General features: G+C 37.0%; 2 protein-coding genes across 2 annotated transcripts in view; one reads left to right on the top strand and one right to left on the bottom strand.

Moving 5' to 3' along the window:
- Window positions 1-2,112, bottom strand: part of si:dkey-12h9.6 (macoilin-1) — a 42,804-nt gene extending 40,692 nt beyond the window's left edge. Inside the window, exon 1 of the mRNA XM_037750684.1 lies at window positions 1,345-2,112. The gene's annotated coding sequence lies outside the window, so the exon portion shown is untranslated. The remainder of the gene's footprint in view (window positions 1-1,344) is intronic.
- rhag (Rh associated glycoprotein) lies at window positions 206-13,966 on the top strand. Its single transcript, XM_037750685.1, has 10 exons — window positions 206-413; window positions 7,182-7,365; window positions 7,559-7,709; window positions 7,800-7,947; window positions 9,038-9,204; window positions 9,305-9,442; window positions 10,858-10,979; window positions 11,135-11,208; window positions 11,338-11,411; window positions 12,193-13,966. The coding sequence occupies exons 1-10, from the start codon at window positions 206-208 to the stop codon at window positions 12,265-12,267; spliced, it is 1,341 nt and encodes a 446-aa protein (XP_037606613.1). The 3' UTR covers window positions 12,268-13,966.
- Window positions 13,967-17,078: the final 3,112 nt, after the last annotated feature.

Consider the following 17,078-nt stretch of genomic DNA (forward strand, 5'->3'; position numbering starts at 1 on the left):
ACGTCCAGAGAGAGGAAACCCATCCCCGTGAGCAAAGTGCATGAGGGGGGGTGTTCAGTTTTCTGCCCTGTCATTGGTCACCACGAAACCTGCATCAGTTTAAAACCAGACACCACTTTCTTCCCTCCCTTCACACAGCACAAACCCTAAAATAAGACAGATAGAGTGAGTGTGTCAGTCACTGTGAGAGATAACCAGTCTCAGGATGCCTGCGTACGCCACCAACATGAGGATGAAGTTCCCCATCGTGGCCTTGGTTTTGGAGATTATCACCATCATCCTGTTCGCTGTGTTTGTGGTCTATGATGATGGGAAAAGTCACGGGCATGACGGGCATGACGGGCATGACGGGCACGACGCGCAATCCAACGACACGCACACTGAGGAGAAATCACCCATGGATCTCTACCCCAGTAAGTCTGCGTGGTCTACGTTGCTTGTCGAGGGATGCTCTGCTGAGGAGGTTAAAAATGATGAAATTTGCATCTGATGGTTCGAACACATCACCTTTGTTGCAGGTTGCATGTTAACAGAGAAAAAAAGGTCCTTGTTCTGCTGACTCAGGGTGATTTTCAGTAGGATATGACAAAATAGTGTAAGAGAAAATGCTGAAATTAAGCTTATATCTATTTATAAAAAAGGAATAAATCTACACATCTTCCATTTTTCCAAGCTTTGGTTGTCTAGTCTTAAACTTTATACTTGACATTGGTATAATGTCAATTTAGTTTATTTATAGGGCTGTGTATTGGCAAGAATCTGCCGATACGAATCACGATACAGGGGTTACGATTCAATATATTGCAATTTTTTAAGCCTAATTTTAGGAAAACTGTCACAGTATAAAGAACACATCCATATTCATACAATCTGAGTTTAAAAAAAGTTTACTTTTTCATGCAATCTGAACACGAGGATCTGCATTTGCATTCATCACAGTCTCTGTAACATCAACTATCATAGCACAACTTTGAGAAGGCACTTACACTGAGAGGCTGCATCTCTTTACAAATGAAATAAAGTATTGTCTTAGTTAATCTTAATATCTTAATCTTAATATTGCGATATTCAATATTTTCTTTTAAGTGTGTCATTTTCCAATTACTTGCAAACAGAAACGGAAGAATGTGGAGTCTGTTTTCCAGAGCAGGTCTGCTGAATGCAATAAGAGGAGTCACGGGGGTCACATTCTCATCCTCTCACAGAGTCTATTCATACACATGCAGCTGAGGAGTCTCCTGCAGGCCTCATACAGAGGAGGTCAACATAAATCAATGTGTCTAGCACACATAGAGATAATAAAGAACAATGGTAGACGGTAGATAGGGCAGAGAAAATGCCTACCTATTTAGCGGTTTCTACAGTTGAGGAGTTTTTGTATCTTGACAGCTTGTCTGCATTGAGATTAGCTGTTTTACTGTGTGAACGTGTGCTCATGACGGGGCGGGGCAGGTGTGACCGATAGAGATTAGCTCGATGGTCATCATTCAGGCTGCTTCAGATAGGATAGACTAGAACACGTGCAACAATGTAGTCTGAATTTACATCATTATTTTTGTTATTTCTTTACTTTTTAATCACACTTTAAGAGTTAAGAATGTTTAAAGACATGTAATAATACTCTGCTTTGAATAATAACTTGTGTCTGATACGGTTTTCTTGCAAAAAAAGTTCATGTTGCCTCGTTAAGAAATCTTCTCCTCCCTTTCCCTCATTGAAATATCCAGAATGTGCAAATATTGTTGACACACAAGACGGTTTTTTTTTTAGTTGCATTGTAAAAAAAAAGTCTTTAAATCACATCTGCTCATCCAGAATGTGCAAATATTGTTTAGTTATGTTTAACTACTAGACACAATACACACGGAAAAGTTCATTATCAGTGTATTTTCCACATTATAACTGTGTAAGTGTCATATTGGACCACGAATAGCTTCCAAACTAGTTGTGATATTATATAACATGTGCACTACGGATCAGATATCAGGTTGATACTGACTCAAATACTGGATCGGATATCAGTGACAATGGGGCCGATGTATTCTATGTTTATATACTTTATACATCATATACTAGAATTTTAATTCCTGTTTAAGTTTTGACTAATTTGTTGCTGCATTAAAAAGGTTTACACTTGAATTTTCACCAAGTTACTGGTGTACGATTTATTATTTTAATAATAATAATTCATTAAATATTAATATCTATGTATTTATTTGTTACATTTTGTTTTACAAAATTAGGAAAGTAATGTTTAAGTCAGGCCTGATGTTACCTTGCACATAAAAAAATGATCCCAGTCACTTCCACACAGTGAGGCATACAGATTATTAATCAAACACTGGTATCGGATTGGTACCCAAAGACCAGGTATCGATATCGGGACTAAAAAAGTCGGATCGGTGCATCCCTGATGTGTACGCCTGTAAAACTGATATTTAAGGTGAACACAGAGAAACGTTCCCTCCTTCTAGAGTCAAACTCTGCACATACAAACATCCATGCAAAGTAACAATAAGCATTTATTTAAACATGTTGTTAAGGGACATATCTACAAATGCCTCTAAAACAATATCAAGAATCTCACTGATGCTGAGCTCAAGCTACGACCGTTTAAAATGTGATTAGATAACGTGAGGACTTGCGGTTGCGTGCAGAGAGACACATACCAGGCAGCTGCAGTTAAAAGGATCAAAGGAAGACAAACAAGCAGAGAAATGTGGACCGGACTGGAGCGAGGGAAAGCTGTCACGGCTCAAATCAATCAACTTTGAACAGAATGTAAATACCAGAAACTAATTCTGGTCGTTGAATGGCATGAAGAAACGCTGCATATGTTTCTTATTAAGACTCTTGGAAAGTCATTTTTATCCTAATGAGGAGTTGATCTGCAGAATAGAAACATCAAAGACGAGGAAATTTGTTGCTCAAGCATTTTTTTAAATGAAATAATGAATGTTTTTGCACCACTGCTGTACAGTTTGCTCTACAGGAGGTCCTGAGGGGATTCTCTCTCTCTCTCTCAGTTCTTCAGCAGATTACTGAGCGTTACCTAACATCCAGGCGTGGTGCCAGTCACTGTGGCTGCTTTCCAGCTTTACCTCCTCCCTCATCCTCAATCCACTGTTCACTAGAAGCCCCGACTACAAGAAGCACAAGTCTGTGTGAATGAGAGGGTGGGGTCAAAGTTGAGGGTGCAAACAGGTTTTGTTGAAAACAGCTCCGTGGATGTGAGCCAAATCAATATTTACACCTCGACTCGCTGCTGACGATATCAGAGCTCAGTGTTCAAAATGTTGACGGCGCGTTACGCAGCACTAAACAAACACAAGCTGATCATTAACACACATTACACAAACGTTTTCTAGTTAAATCATACGGACTCATTCATATGAGGGGTGGATGTCATAAAAATGAATTGAGAACTAATAGAAATCAATTAAATATATTTACTTTTTAAATAAAACATAATTCCTTGAGAATTAAATACAATGCAACTTTTAATATAAACTATTAGTATTTAATTCTAAAGTATCATTACATCATTTAAGTTGATATATTGTGATTAGAACTTCTTTCTGCGGACGTTTCAGTTGGGACAAACTTTTATTTTAGCGCCTTGCACTTGCGTTTGCCATCATTTTCATTTAAGAAGCTCGATTGGCTCGAACTAGATGGGCGTGGTGTGTGATTGACCGACACGTTCTCATGCCAACTCGTCTCGTACTGAGGCTTTGTCACACCTTGGCATTAGGGATGTAACGGTGAAGAAATTTTCCCACCGGTTAATAAACTCGTGACAACACCGGTGTTACCAATTAGACCGTACATTAACGTCGGGTGGCGGTGTGTCTGGCCTCTCCGGTAGAGCTTTCACTGCGGGGCCACAGGGGTCTACCTGGTGCCGCTGCGCCACGCACATCGGCTGTGACTGCTCCGTCCTCCTCAAAGTGATTACCTCATTAACGTTATGGTTTCCTTATAGCATTGGGTTTAAATTCCAAATATTGCCAAATAGGCGCTTCCGCTTTTTACTTTGACACCAAATCCTCCGTCATCGTCTCGTCTGTCAACTCTCTCGTCACTGTGCAGCCATCGGCCACTATCGGAGCAGTGGAATAAAGTAGTGGAATAAACTGCTGCAGAAGTAAATGAGCTTTTTTCCTGCTCCAAACTATCTTTCGGTCGACGTCTGATCGACACCACTCTCATGTTGTCTGGTAAATATGAAGCTACAGCCTGCAGCTGGTTAGCTTAGCTTAGCATAAAGACTTGAAACAGGTGGAACCAGCTAGCCTCTTGCTGTTTACAGGTTACAAAATCCACTTACCAGCACCCCGAAAACTCACTTATTAACACAATATATCTCGTTTAAATTGAAGAAAAATCGAAGCATATTGTGGCTTTACGTGGGGGTTATGTGCCAGACTATTTCTTGGCTGTGTTATATCTAGTTTGTTTAATTCCTGGAGTCTTGTAGTCACCATGAACTGAACAAACTAGATATAACACCTTAATCTTAGATGCACACTAGAGCTGTCCCACACAATCCCAAAACAGTTATTGTCATCGGAAAATATGCGATAACATCGTTGTATATCGCGATATTACTTGCAATATATGAACAGATATTTAATATTTTAAATTTACTGCTTTTGTGCTGTTTTCAGTATTCCGCTAAAATAAAGAAATTGCTTTTTGAATTTTTAAAAAATTAAAGGAAATAATTTCCAACATTGAAAAAATGTAACTGAACATAGTTACGTTTTAAAGTGCAGTTTTCTACCGATACTCTCTTTCAACTAACTAAAACCCCTGAGTGCAATATCGCGGTGTGTTTATCGTACAAGTTGGCGTCATGATGATGATAAAAAAACGACATTTTGTGCAGCCCTAGTTTGGATATTTGCTATTGCATATTGCCTCTGGACAGAGTGAGAGCACCCGAGAGACAGAAACACTACTGGTACTTTATCTATGGAACGCACTCAGTTCTGGCGAGTGAATGTCACGGATTGATAAGATGACAGACGTCCTCTTAAATGGTAGATGGACTACATTTATGTAGCTCTTTGCTAGCTTAGCTTAGCAACCACTCAAAGTGCTTTATACTACATGTCAGCATTCACACACACATTCATACACTGGTGGCTGCCATACAAGGTGCCAACCTGCTCATCAGGAGCAATACGCACACTCACACTTCAACATGTAGACTGCAGGGGCCACGGATCGAACCACGACCTTCTGACTAGTGGACGACCGCTCTACCTCCTGAGCCCTGTAGCAACATCGACATCATCGTCCATCATGATGTTTCACTGTGGACAGCGTCTTATTCTAATTCCGAAGAAATCGCCCAACCTTAGTGACTCATGGAGACAACAGGAAATGAAGCACATTGTTTCTCGGCCGGTGAACTCCTCAACCTTGATGTACTTTCCACATCAGGGGCTCATTCTATCAAAGCTTAAAGGATTTTTTCCCACTTCCCACACGACATCTAGTGCACGTCTGTCCATCCTGGAGGGGGATCCCTCCTCTGCTGCTCTTTTTTCCCTGTTAAAAGGTTTTTTTTGGTTGGGGGAGTTTTTCCTTATCCGATGAGAGGGTCGCACTGTAAAGGACAAAGGGTGTCGGATCCTGTGCAGATTGTAAAGCCCCCTGAGGCAAATTTGTGATTTTGGGCTATACGAATAAAATTGACTTGACTTCCTGTCGGATGCTGACTCTCCGGGGGGATTGTCCCAAAATTAGATTTAAAGTGTATCTCTTCTTAAAGCCCCCCTCCAGCCAGTTTTAAATCCTGTTTTTTAGTTAACGTTCCTTCTCAAACAGAGAATGGGGGTGTGGTTAATAATCAGATGTAATTCAGTACCATGGCAACCAGATTGCATCGTTTTTCAACCCGGTTTAGATGAATTTACCGTTTATCAGACCACAAATGAGACAAGAATTAGCGCAACACGACGACTCTCTCTCACTCGCTCTCTTCTTCACCGTCTCCTCCTGGCGAGGCGGCCGTCTGGCTGCTGCTGCACAGAGGAGCCGCCGTTTGAAATGCAGTTTCGGGAAGTTTTGGAGGAGCACCGTCCACCAGCACCGGCTGCTCTCGCCTCAGCTCCAGCACCGACACCGCACCGATTAATTTATTTCTCTAACGGGACTTTTCTCTTGTTTTCTTTTGGGCTGAAAGTTGTGCTCCCCATCTTTCGGAGTTGTTAGAGGCCTGAAACCTCCGGTATCAGCTGCTTTCCGTTAATTTATCTCCAGCAGGAGGAGACGGTAAAGAAGAGAGCGAGTGAGAGAGACAGTCAGTGTGTTGTGTTAATTCAATTCAATTGATTTCACAGCGCACACAAATGTGAAAATAAACACACTAAACTAAAAAATAAAATGAAACCCCTCAGTTAGCTAATGCAAAAAGTTGGGCAAGCTTACTACACCAAACTACCTAACTAACTAGAAAGACAAACTAACAGACAAATAAACAGATTTATCAGTTTGTTGCTGCTCGGACTCAACGAGCATGAGTGTGCCTGCAGCTTGGAGGATGATGTCCGTCCTGCAGATTCTTCTATAGTCAGACGTCATATTCCCATTTTAGCAACAACCTTATTTTTTTAACTTTGTGCACAAAATTAAGTTAAAGGCTTTAAAGACCTCGCCTCTTATTGCTGAGAACACGGTGAAAACATCACGTACTGACAACATGGGATGTGACCCAAACAAATTCCATCCGTGCTGTCTTTGTCCGACTGGCGACTGAGTCTAATAGATAAGAGTGAGCCAAACGTCTTCTCCCCTGAGACTTCATAAGTTAAACGTATTAAGATCATTACGCACTTAATAGAAACGGGAACAGCGGGAACGTTTTCCCAGAAGCCCATTCATAGTGTGATTAAATTGCTTTTCCAGCAGGTCACGGCTGACAATGCAGCCCCTGTGGAAGGAAATGACTCCCGTGAAGTCCAGTAGTCGCTCTATAAATCATTTAGACTAAAAAAAATAGTCTTAGAAGACGGCTAATTTCTAGTTGATGGCAGTGCATCATAAAAGTGTTTCATCTTATTCAGTTTCATGTCCACATTTAGCAGAGGCTAAAGAGGGACCCTCACAACAAAGCAATGCCCTGTCATCGAGTTAACAGCAGTACTGACCTCCCTTCCTGATGTCTCCAGTGTTTCAGGACGTCCACGTCATGATCTTCATCGGCTTCGGGTTCCTGATGACCTTCCTGAAGAGATACGGGTTCAGCAGCGTGGGCCTCAACTTGCTCCTGGCTGCCTTCGGCCTGCAGTGGGGCCTCCTCATGCAGGGATTCTGGCACATGGATGACGGCAAAATCAAAGTCAACATCTTCAAGTACGAATGTCTTCTTCTAACCCCCTGGTTAACATTTACTGACTAAGTAGGTGCTCAATAAACCAATGACCTGTCCTGTTGGCTGCTGAGTAGCTCTAACAGATCACTTTAGGTTCGGTAAAGATTAAACTGTGCTGTTTCCACCTTTTCTCCTTATTGTCCTATAATTTCTGTTTTCCTCTCGATCCTGCAGAATGATCAACGCAGACTTTAGCACGGCTACAGTCCTGATCTCCTTCGGAGCCGTTCTGGGTAAAACCAGCCCGGTGCAGCTCCTCATCATGACCATACTGGAGATCACCATCTTCTCCATCAACGAACATCTGGTGGTCAACATCCTCGGAGTGAGTACACACTTACACATGCTTTAAGACCAGGAGCATTCACTGTGTAAACTGGGTTTAATTAAACTCTACCCCCCCTCTCTTTCACAGGCTAGTGATGTTGGAGCATCCATGGTCATCCACGCTTACGGAGCCTACTTCGGCCTGGCAGTGGCTCGAGTACTTTACCGACCAGGTTTAAGAAACGGACACGAGAACGACGGATCTGTTTATCACTCTGATCTGTTTGCTATGATTGGTAAGAGCCAGTTACACGATCCTGACCGACTTTGCTGTCGTTCAGAGGCTGTAACAGGATCAGTTTTAGATCTAGAGTGAAGATACTGGCATCATATGAAACTAGAAAACTGCGGAATCCATCGGTACCAACCATGTCATACTAGCTTGTCAAGAAGGAGGTTAAATAACGCTCCAAACTCACGCCACATTTTGGCCATTTTCAAAGGGGTCCCTTGACCTCTGACCTCAAGATATGTGAATGAATATGGGTTCTATGGGTACCCACGAGTCTCCCCTTTACAGACATGCCCACTTTATGATAATCACATGCAGTTTTATGCATGCAGTATAAATGTGTTCATTTCCACCTATTCTGAAATGGTGTATTTGAATATTTCTGCAAACTGGGGTCCCTAAACAGTCTTGGAATTATACATAAATTGAGTATCACTGTAAAGCTGAGACTCTTGTGGATCCAATGAGTCCAACTGTATTTATGTGTGATGATGTTAGTCCCCATAGGAGAAATTTCATATAGGGATATTTTTTTAAACTTGACCTCACTCTATAAAATGACCTGTTGTGACCTCTAGGATAATCACAGCCTCATGAAACTTTACAACCACAAGATCTATAAGACTAGAACAACTTGACACATAGTACTGAGCTGCATCTCAAATTAATCTTCAGGTTCCCAGCTTTCAGATGATGTACACCACTTCTATGTGACATCTACTGTTGACCTGCTATCTCCCTCTAAAGATCCCCGTCCCCCCCTAAAAAAGACAGGTCTATGTGGGTCTCATAGGGTTAAACTAAGGTTATGCATTAGTCATCGGTTTATAGCAGTGATGTGTTTTATTTGGCTGTAATCTTCCCTCACTGGTTCATCACTGACCTCCTGCACATGTACGACTTATGCCACCCAGTGGACACAAATAACCACGCAGCATGTACAGTGACAAACAGATACTGACCTCAACTGTGTATCAATCCTGTTCATTTATCATTAATATGATGCGTCTCTAACTTGCGTTGTGGTTTGACAGGAATGAGATTTTCAACATGAACTGATGCTAATGCTGTTGCTTCATCACCCTCTCCTACAGGAACCGTCTTCCTGTGGATGTTCTGGCCCAGTTTTAACTCGGCCATCGCTGAGACGGAAACCGAACAGCTCACAGCGGTGGTCAACACCTATCTCTCCCTGGCCACCTGCGTGCTCTCCGCCTACGCCATCTCCAGCCTGGTGGAGCACAAAGGAAAACTGGACATGGTCAGATCACTTTCCTCTAATGTCCACAACAACACCAAGTTTTAAAATTTTAAAAACAAATTCAGTTATATACTTGTTTTTATATCTTTCTATACGACAGGTGCACATTCAGAACGCCACCTTGGCTGGTGGCGTTGCCGTGGGAACATGTGCTGACATGAACATTGGGCCATTTGGGGCAATGCTGATTGGATTAGTGGCTGGCATCATCTCCACTCTGGGCTTCAAGTTCCTCACTGTGAGTGGAAAGCAAATGTGCAAAATAAAAAAAAAGCTGATTTTAAATGATCGTTTCCTGAAAAATTAAAAAAATTTGTGATGTAAACGATTAATCAATTAATCAATTAGTGAGTTTGCAGAACACCTGCAACAATTTGAATGGATTAAAGTAATTTTTAAGTAGAGCTGCAACGATTAATCAATTAGTTGTCAACTATTAAATTAATCACCAGCTATTTTAATAACCGATTAATCAGTTTGAGTATTTTTTTAAGAAAAACAAGTCTATTCCAGCTTCTTAAATGTGAATATTTTCTGGTTTATTTACTCCTTTATGACAGTAAACTGAATATCTGAGTTGTGGACAAAACAACACATTTGAAGACGTTATCTTGGGCTTTGGGAAACACTGATCGACATTTTTCACCACTTTCTGACATTTTATACACCAAACAACTAATTATTAATTGAGAAAATAATCAACAGATTAATCGACAATGAAAATAATCTTTAGTTCGAACCCTATTTTTAAGCAAACATGGGGAAAAAATCCCTGGTTTCAACTTCTCAAATGTGAATATTTCATGGTTTTCTTGCTCTTCTATGATGGTAGATTGAATATCTTCGGGTTTTGGACTGTTGGAAGGACAAAACAAGACATTTGAAAATGCTCTGAGAAGCTGTGATGGATGTTTTCTACAATTTGTTGACATTTTTTAGACCAAACGATTAATCGAGAAAGTAATCAGTAGACTAATCGATAATAATTATTTGCAAAACACTTTACTTAACTACAAAAAATGTCTGTCAGCCAAAAATGATGAATTTCTAGATATAATTCAACATCTTTTTGGCAATATGAAGGCTCTTGTCCATTTATTTTTTTTTTAAACAAAATAGATAGATAGATAGTAACTTTATTGATCCCGAGGGAAATTCAAATTTCCAACATCACAGTTCCATAGTGCAAAACATGTTAGTACAAAGGCAGTAAAAAAGTTAGTAGTGCAAAGTACAAAAAAATATACCAGATATAAAAATACAAAGAGATGAAGAAAACTGTTCAAACTGAATATAGTGCAGGGTAACAGCTGATATACAGGACTATTAAAATGTGAATATAGTGCAGAAAGTGATATAGTGCTGGATAATAAAATATAAGAGAGATACAGTAGAGACCAGGGGATTAAGAAATGTCAAATAGAATATAATGTGGGATGAGAACTGAGGTAGAGTTTTTTAAAAATAGACTAAAGTGCAGAATAAGCTGTACATTATTGGTGGAATACAGTAAAACCAGTCTATAAAGGAGCAGAGTAGAGCTGTTGGTGGTGTGCAGAATTAAAAAAAAAGCTTAGTCTTATTGAAGTGCACTGTGTGTAATGTATATTTCACCTTTTAAAAAGACACTCCTTTGGTTTTTGTCCTCTGCAGCCCATCCTGGCATCCAACCTGGGCGTCCAGGATACCTGCGGTGTCCACAATCTGCACGGCATGCCCGGCATCCTGGGCGGGCTGGCTGGTATTGTGGCTGTGGCTCTGGGGAAAAAAGACAAGTAAGAGCCGTTTAACTCACCATAAATCTAACATATACATATAATAATACACATACACACACACATATAGCTGTGCATTGTAGCTTTGAAGTAATTTTATACTTTAGTTAAATGCTTACATTCTCTTCTACCCTTCTCCTCCTCCTCTTCCTCAGAGGTAATGCTGTCATGCAAGCTGCTGCCTTGGCTTCATCCCTCGGGTTCGCCTTGGTTGGAGGTGCTATTACAGGTGGGTGGAGACCATAACATGTCACATATAACAGTTCAATTCCTGAGCAGTAGGTTTATCACTCAAACGGAGAAGGCCGAGGTTTGTCATGATGGAGCAAAAAGCCTGAATTCATTTCCTTCTTTCCAGGTTTAATAATGAAGTTGCCGTTCTGGGGCCAGCCGCCAGACCAGAACTGCTTCGATGACTCTCTTTACTGGGAGGTAAAGAAATCCCACTCCTCATAAATATTATCTCTAGTTTCTGACTGTCGAACATCACAAGTGATAGACGCAGTAGCCCAGTATTTCTTTTGAGTTATTAAATTTGTGGTAATGTGGTTTACAGCATCATTACAATCAAGATTTCATTCATAGAAAAGAGTTCTTCCTGTGTTCAACTCTCTGGTGGTACAGCAACATACATGTCCATATGACGTACACCCAGGGAATGAAATTAGCACCCACCTCCTGCCAAATAAATAACAGGGTAAATGTTGTGGCAGGTCAAAATGTCAGGTCACCTGTAGGTAATAGTTTGCATGCAAAGATGAACTCAGTCAATGCTTTATTGTATTTGCAAAGATATGAGTCCTCTGTGATAAATGCAAATGCAGATCCTACTAATCTGATTGCATAAAAAAGTAAACTTACTCAGATTTTATGCATATGGCGGTATGTTCTTCATACTATGACAGTTTTCCTAAAATTAGATACAAAATATATATATATATATCGCCTTACTTACAGTACCGCAATATATCGTGTTATAATGGTAACCCCTGTATCATGATACGTATCGTATCGTCAGATTCTTGCCAATAAACAGTCCTAGTGTTTATAATTGTAACGCGTTCTACGTAGATTTCAGAAGTGGCAGACAAATAAATTGTGTGGCTAGTAGAAATGTTCAGTGACCTGCCACAGTGGCATGTGAGCCATGTCTTATTTAGCTCTCTTTCATTATGCTACAGACAAATAATTTGGATGTCTGCGTGTTTTCCAGGTTCCCGAGGAAGAGGAGGAGAACGAGGAGAGCTTGGCTCACGCCGATCACTCGAAGAACAAAGCAGAGGTTTAAATATCTGCTCGAGAAGTAAATCATTAATCGGCTGCACCATGTCTGCAGATATCAATCTGTCAAGTATATTAATGTGATGAAAACAAAACTAGACGATTTGCTCTACTCACCAACACAAGTCAAACTGTTTTGTAAGCAAAGATAGCTACAGTAGTGTATTTTTTTTTTTTTTAAATTAGGATGGGCAGAGAAAGTTTTACACATTAGAATCTCCAAAATATACATGAGTACTTTCTAAAAAATAAGATTTGGTTAATTCCATTTACACTACGGAAAAAAAAAACTTTAAGAATTTGAAACAGGGACCTTCAGGGATTTTTTTTACACTGAAAATTGTGATCAATATTTTTTTAAATCACGGTGGGTCATAGATTCACTGCTGATACACACAACTACTTCCATAAGAGCTTTCTTTAGGGCTGACCCGAATGCTTCAAGGCTTCAACCGTTGCCATGGTAATCGACCTCCAAATCAGTATTCGAATGCTTCATTTTTTGTTGATTTTTAGTATTCAATAATAAAGTATATATACCCCCAAATAGTCCGTGAAATAAGGAATAATCACACAATATTATTCATTATTCATATTCAACATTGCTCTGTCCAGGGCACTGAATATTTCTCTCATTGAAGCTTCGAAGCCCAAAAGCTGGTATTCTGGTCAGCCCTATTTTTCTTTTGTTTCATTTTTTATATTATAAAAAAGCATGTTTTTTTTAAAGATATTAGTATAGTGTGTATTTGTCTTCATACGTTCTTTTATATTCCCATACACCTGGCGTATGTGTTTCTGCTGAAGCTGAAGGTCAAAAGGTTAGGAGGAGTTCAACCTGCTCTGATCTGCTGCTTCACGTCACCTCACTGGAGCCCAGACCTTCTGCAAGGAGTCCGAGTCCGACAGCTCTGACATGGGCAGGGATAGTCGCATCATATGTTGTCACTAATTAACCTTCACATTGCTTATCTCCCACTGCTTACCATCACTTTCTATACACCTGAGGGCAGCTAACATTTTCTTAAACGCAACGAGGATGAATGTGTTTAGCGTTTATTAGATTGGCTGTCACTGGGCGAACTGAAGTTATGTGTTTTTATCCTATTTACATCTAATGTATTCTTACATGTACATACAGTTTAGCTTTTAAATGGATCGACATGGTCGGTTTTATCAAAGTCCTGCAACTGGTACTGAGTACTTTTCAGATGCCTTAAAAAAGAATTCAACAGGAACTTACATACTGATAAATACGAAAGGTATGTGGCGTTTATATGAGGTGTGAATGTGACAATAAATTAACTTTTTTACCATTTTCTTTGTACCATTATATCCTTTTTTTGTACCCATTTTCGTCTTTCTTTATAGATGAGTTACTGTTGGATTCTTTTTCATTCTGAGTTTTGAAACGTCACACCTGCAACAAACCAGAGAGCAGCTGTTTCTTGTTTCTCAATATCTTTTTAAGCTGCATACAAAGTGTCTGAGTGCTGAAGTACAGGTGTTTTAATGTTTAACATTAAAACTGCAAGGCTAGATGGAACTGACTACACATACAGTAATGTTAATCAATATTTTTTTAATGATTTATGATGTTCAGAACACTGAAACACATCAAGATTTTGTATTTTTATACAGTGGGCATGTGCTCGTATTTGTATAATATACTATTACTAATACTGTCATAATAAATATGTTTTTTTACATTAATGTGTGTTTCTGCGGTGGTAATCTTTCAGATATTTACGGAAATATTACAGTCTAATAACTTACTTAGACATCTGACTGCAACTTGGCACAATTAAGTCAGAAGTAAATGATTAATACTTGTGTTACATCAGCGGTGGGGCTGCACGATTTCGAAAAAATATCTAATTGCGATTATATTGACTGATATTGCAAATTGCGATATGATTTGCGATATTAGAAGAAATGATAATTTTTAAATCATTATTCTCATTTTCATTGAAAAACATATTAAAATGATTATGGTCTGATTTTTGCAGGGATCTGTACCAAACAAAGATGATGCAGAAGATGATGTGTACATGTAAGCCAGGACATCTCTGCAGCACCGCAATATTTAATTAAAAATGGTATTTTGACACATTTCACCTTGAACAAATATTGCAATTTCCTCCTCATCCTGCAATTTGAAAATTGCAGTAGAACATATTGCAATTTCGATAAAATTTCGATTAATTGTGCAGCCCTAATCAGCGGATATTTATGCTGTTTTTTGATCAGGCATCATGTCAGGTTTACATTTGTGGTTTTGAGTGAAATATCCCAACAACTATTTGATGGACTGCCATTGGGGTAGAAATTGCCTGCAAACATTCAGCACACAAATTGGAGGGGAAACAATATATTTTATACAATATATTATGGTCCCCTTCTCATGATAATTTACTTTTACACCATAAAATTTGGTTCAGACAATCATGGCCCCTCAGGATGAATTGGTGATCCCCTTACCTTTCCTCTAGCACCACCAGCAGGACTAAAGTTTAATTTAATTTATGACCAAATACAAGAAATAGAACAACATATATTCATCAGCATCAGCATCATCACTTTGTTAGTAGAGCTCAAGGCATCAGCCAACAATAGTTTATCACAGATATATTAATACCAGATCAACAAGCATATATAACTAGTGACTAGAAACCAGAACATGGCAGCTAAGTTATTGAACTCCCTCCCAAGTGGTTTGTGGTCGCTTACAGGCAGCTAAACATTAAAATTAATCATCAGAAAAATAAATAAAAAACAAATAAACAAATAAAATATATTTAGTGTATTTTAGTTTATAGTTAAAATATACTAAATATATATTATTATTATTATTATTATTATTATTATTATTATTATAATATATTATTATTATTATATTATAATTATTATATTGTTATAATTATAATATATTATTATTATATTATAATAATAATATATTATTATTATATTATAATTATAATATTGTATTATTATTATTATTATTATATATTATTATAATATTATTCAAGATTCAAGAGTTTTATTTGCCATTTGCACCTAAGTACATGTGAATTCTGAGCAGTTTACACCGAGTCAGCTTTAAGAAAACAAAAAAGGTAGAAAAGGCACAAGGTAATTACAGTACAAAATAAGTAGCACATTCAACTCAACACAATAAACAAATAAATTATTAAAATATAAAACGCCCCTCAGTGTAGTCAATAAATAAACTAAACTACCCTATGCATAGGAACGATACCCCAGAATACACATAATACAGTAAATAAATAAATACTTCCAAAAATGAATACAAAATAAATGCAAAAATAAATAAATAAATACATTTAAAAATGTATAAAAATAAATACACAAATAAATAAATAAATTATTAAAATATAAAGCACACTTAGGGTAGTCAATAAATAAACTAAACTACCCTCTGCATAGGAACGATACCCCCACAATACAAATATACAGTAAATAAATCAATATTTCCAAAAATGAGTACAAAATAAATGCAAAAATAAATAAATAAATAAATACATTTAAAAATGTATAAAAATAAATACACAAATAAATAAATAAATAATTAAAATATAAAGCGCACCTAGTGTAGTCAATAAATAAACTAAACTACCCTCTGCATAGGACCGATACCCCAAGAATACAAATATACAGTAAATAAATAAATACTTCCAAAAATGAGTACAAAATAAATGCAAAAAATAAATAAATAAATGCAAAAATAAATAAATAAACACATTTCAAAATTTATAAAAATAAATACACAAATAAATAAATAAATAATTAAAATATAAAGCGCACTCAGTGTAGTCAATAAATAAACTAGACTACCCTCTGCATAGGAACGATACCCCCACAATACAAATATACAGTAAATAAATCAATATTTCCAAAAATGAGTACAAAATAAATGCAAAAATAAATAAATAAATAAATACATTTAAAAATGTATAAAAATAAATACACAAATAAATAAATAATTAAAATATAAAACGCCCTCAGTGTAGTCAATAAATAAACTAAACTACCCTCTGCATAGGACCGATACCCCAAGAATACAAATATACAGTAAATAAATAAATACTTCCAAAAATGAGTACAAAATAAATGCAAAAATAAATAAATAAATGCAAAAATAAATACATTTAAAAATGTATAAACATAAATACACAAATAAATAAATAAATAATTAAAATATAAAGCACACTCAGTGTAGTCAATAAATAAACTAAACTACCCTCTGCAAAAGAATGATACCCCCAGAACATAAATATACAGTATATATGCTCCATGACAAATATACAGTATATATGCTCCATGACCATGTTAAAAGAACGTGTAACCCTCAAAAATATTTTAAAAAGAAATATTTAATATATTTCAGACAATTACACAGTGGAAGGCAGCATATTGCAAAGCATTACATTATTATTATTATTATTATTATTATTATTATTATTATAAATGTATTATTATTATCATAAATTAATATATATTAATATATATTATTATTATTATTATTATTATTATTATTATTATCATAAATTAATATATATTATTATTATTATTATTATTATTATTATTATTATTATTATAAATGTATTATTATTATCATAAATTAATATATATTAATATATATTATTATTATTATTATTATTATTATTATTATTATCATAAATTAATATATATTATTATTATTATTATTATTATTATTATTATTATTTTACACCTTTAACTCACCTGTTTATGATGTTGTGTTTTTGCACACAGCCAGTAGTGATGTGAACATGTCGT

Source organism: Sebastes umbrosus, chromosome 18 (genome assembly GCF_015220745.1).
Source record: "Sebastes umbrosus isolate fSebUmb1 chromosome 18, fSebUmb1.pri, whole genome shotgun sequence".
Taxonomy (NCBI): domain Eukaryota; kingdom Metazoa; phylum Chordata; class Actinopteri; order Perciformes; family Sebastidae; genus Sebastes; species Sebastes umbrosus.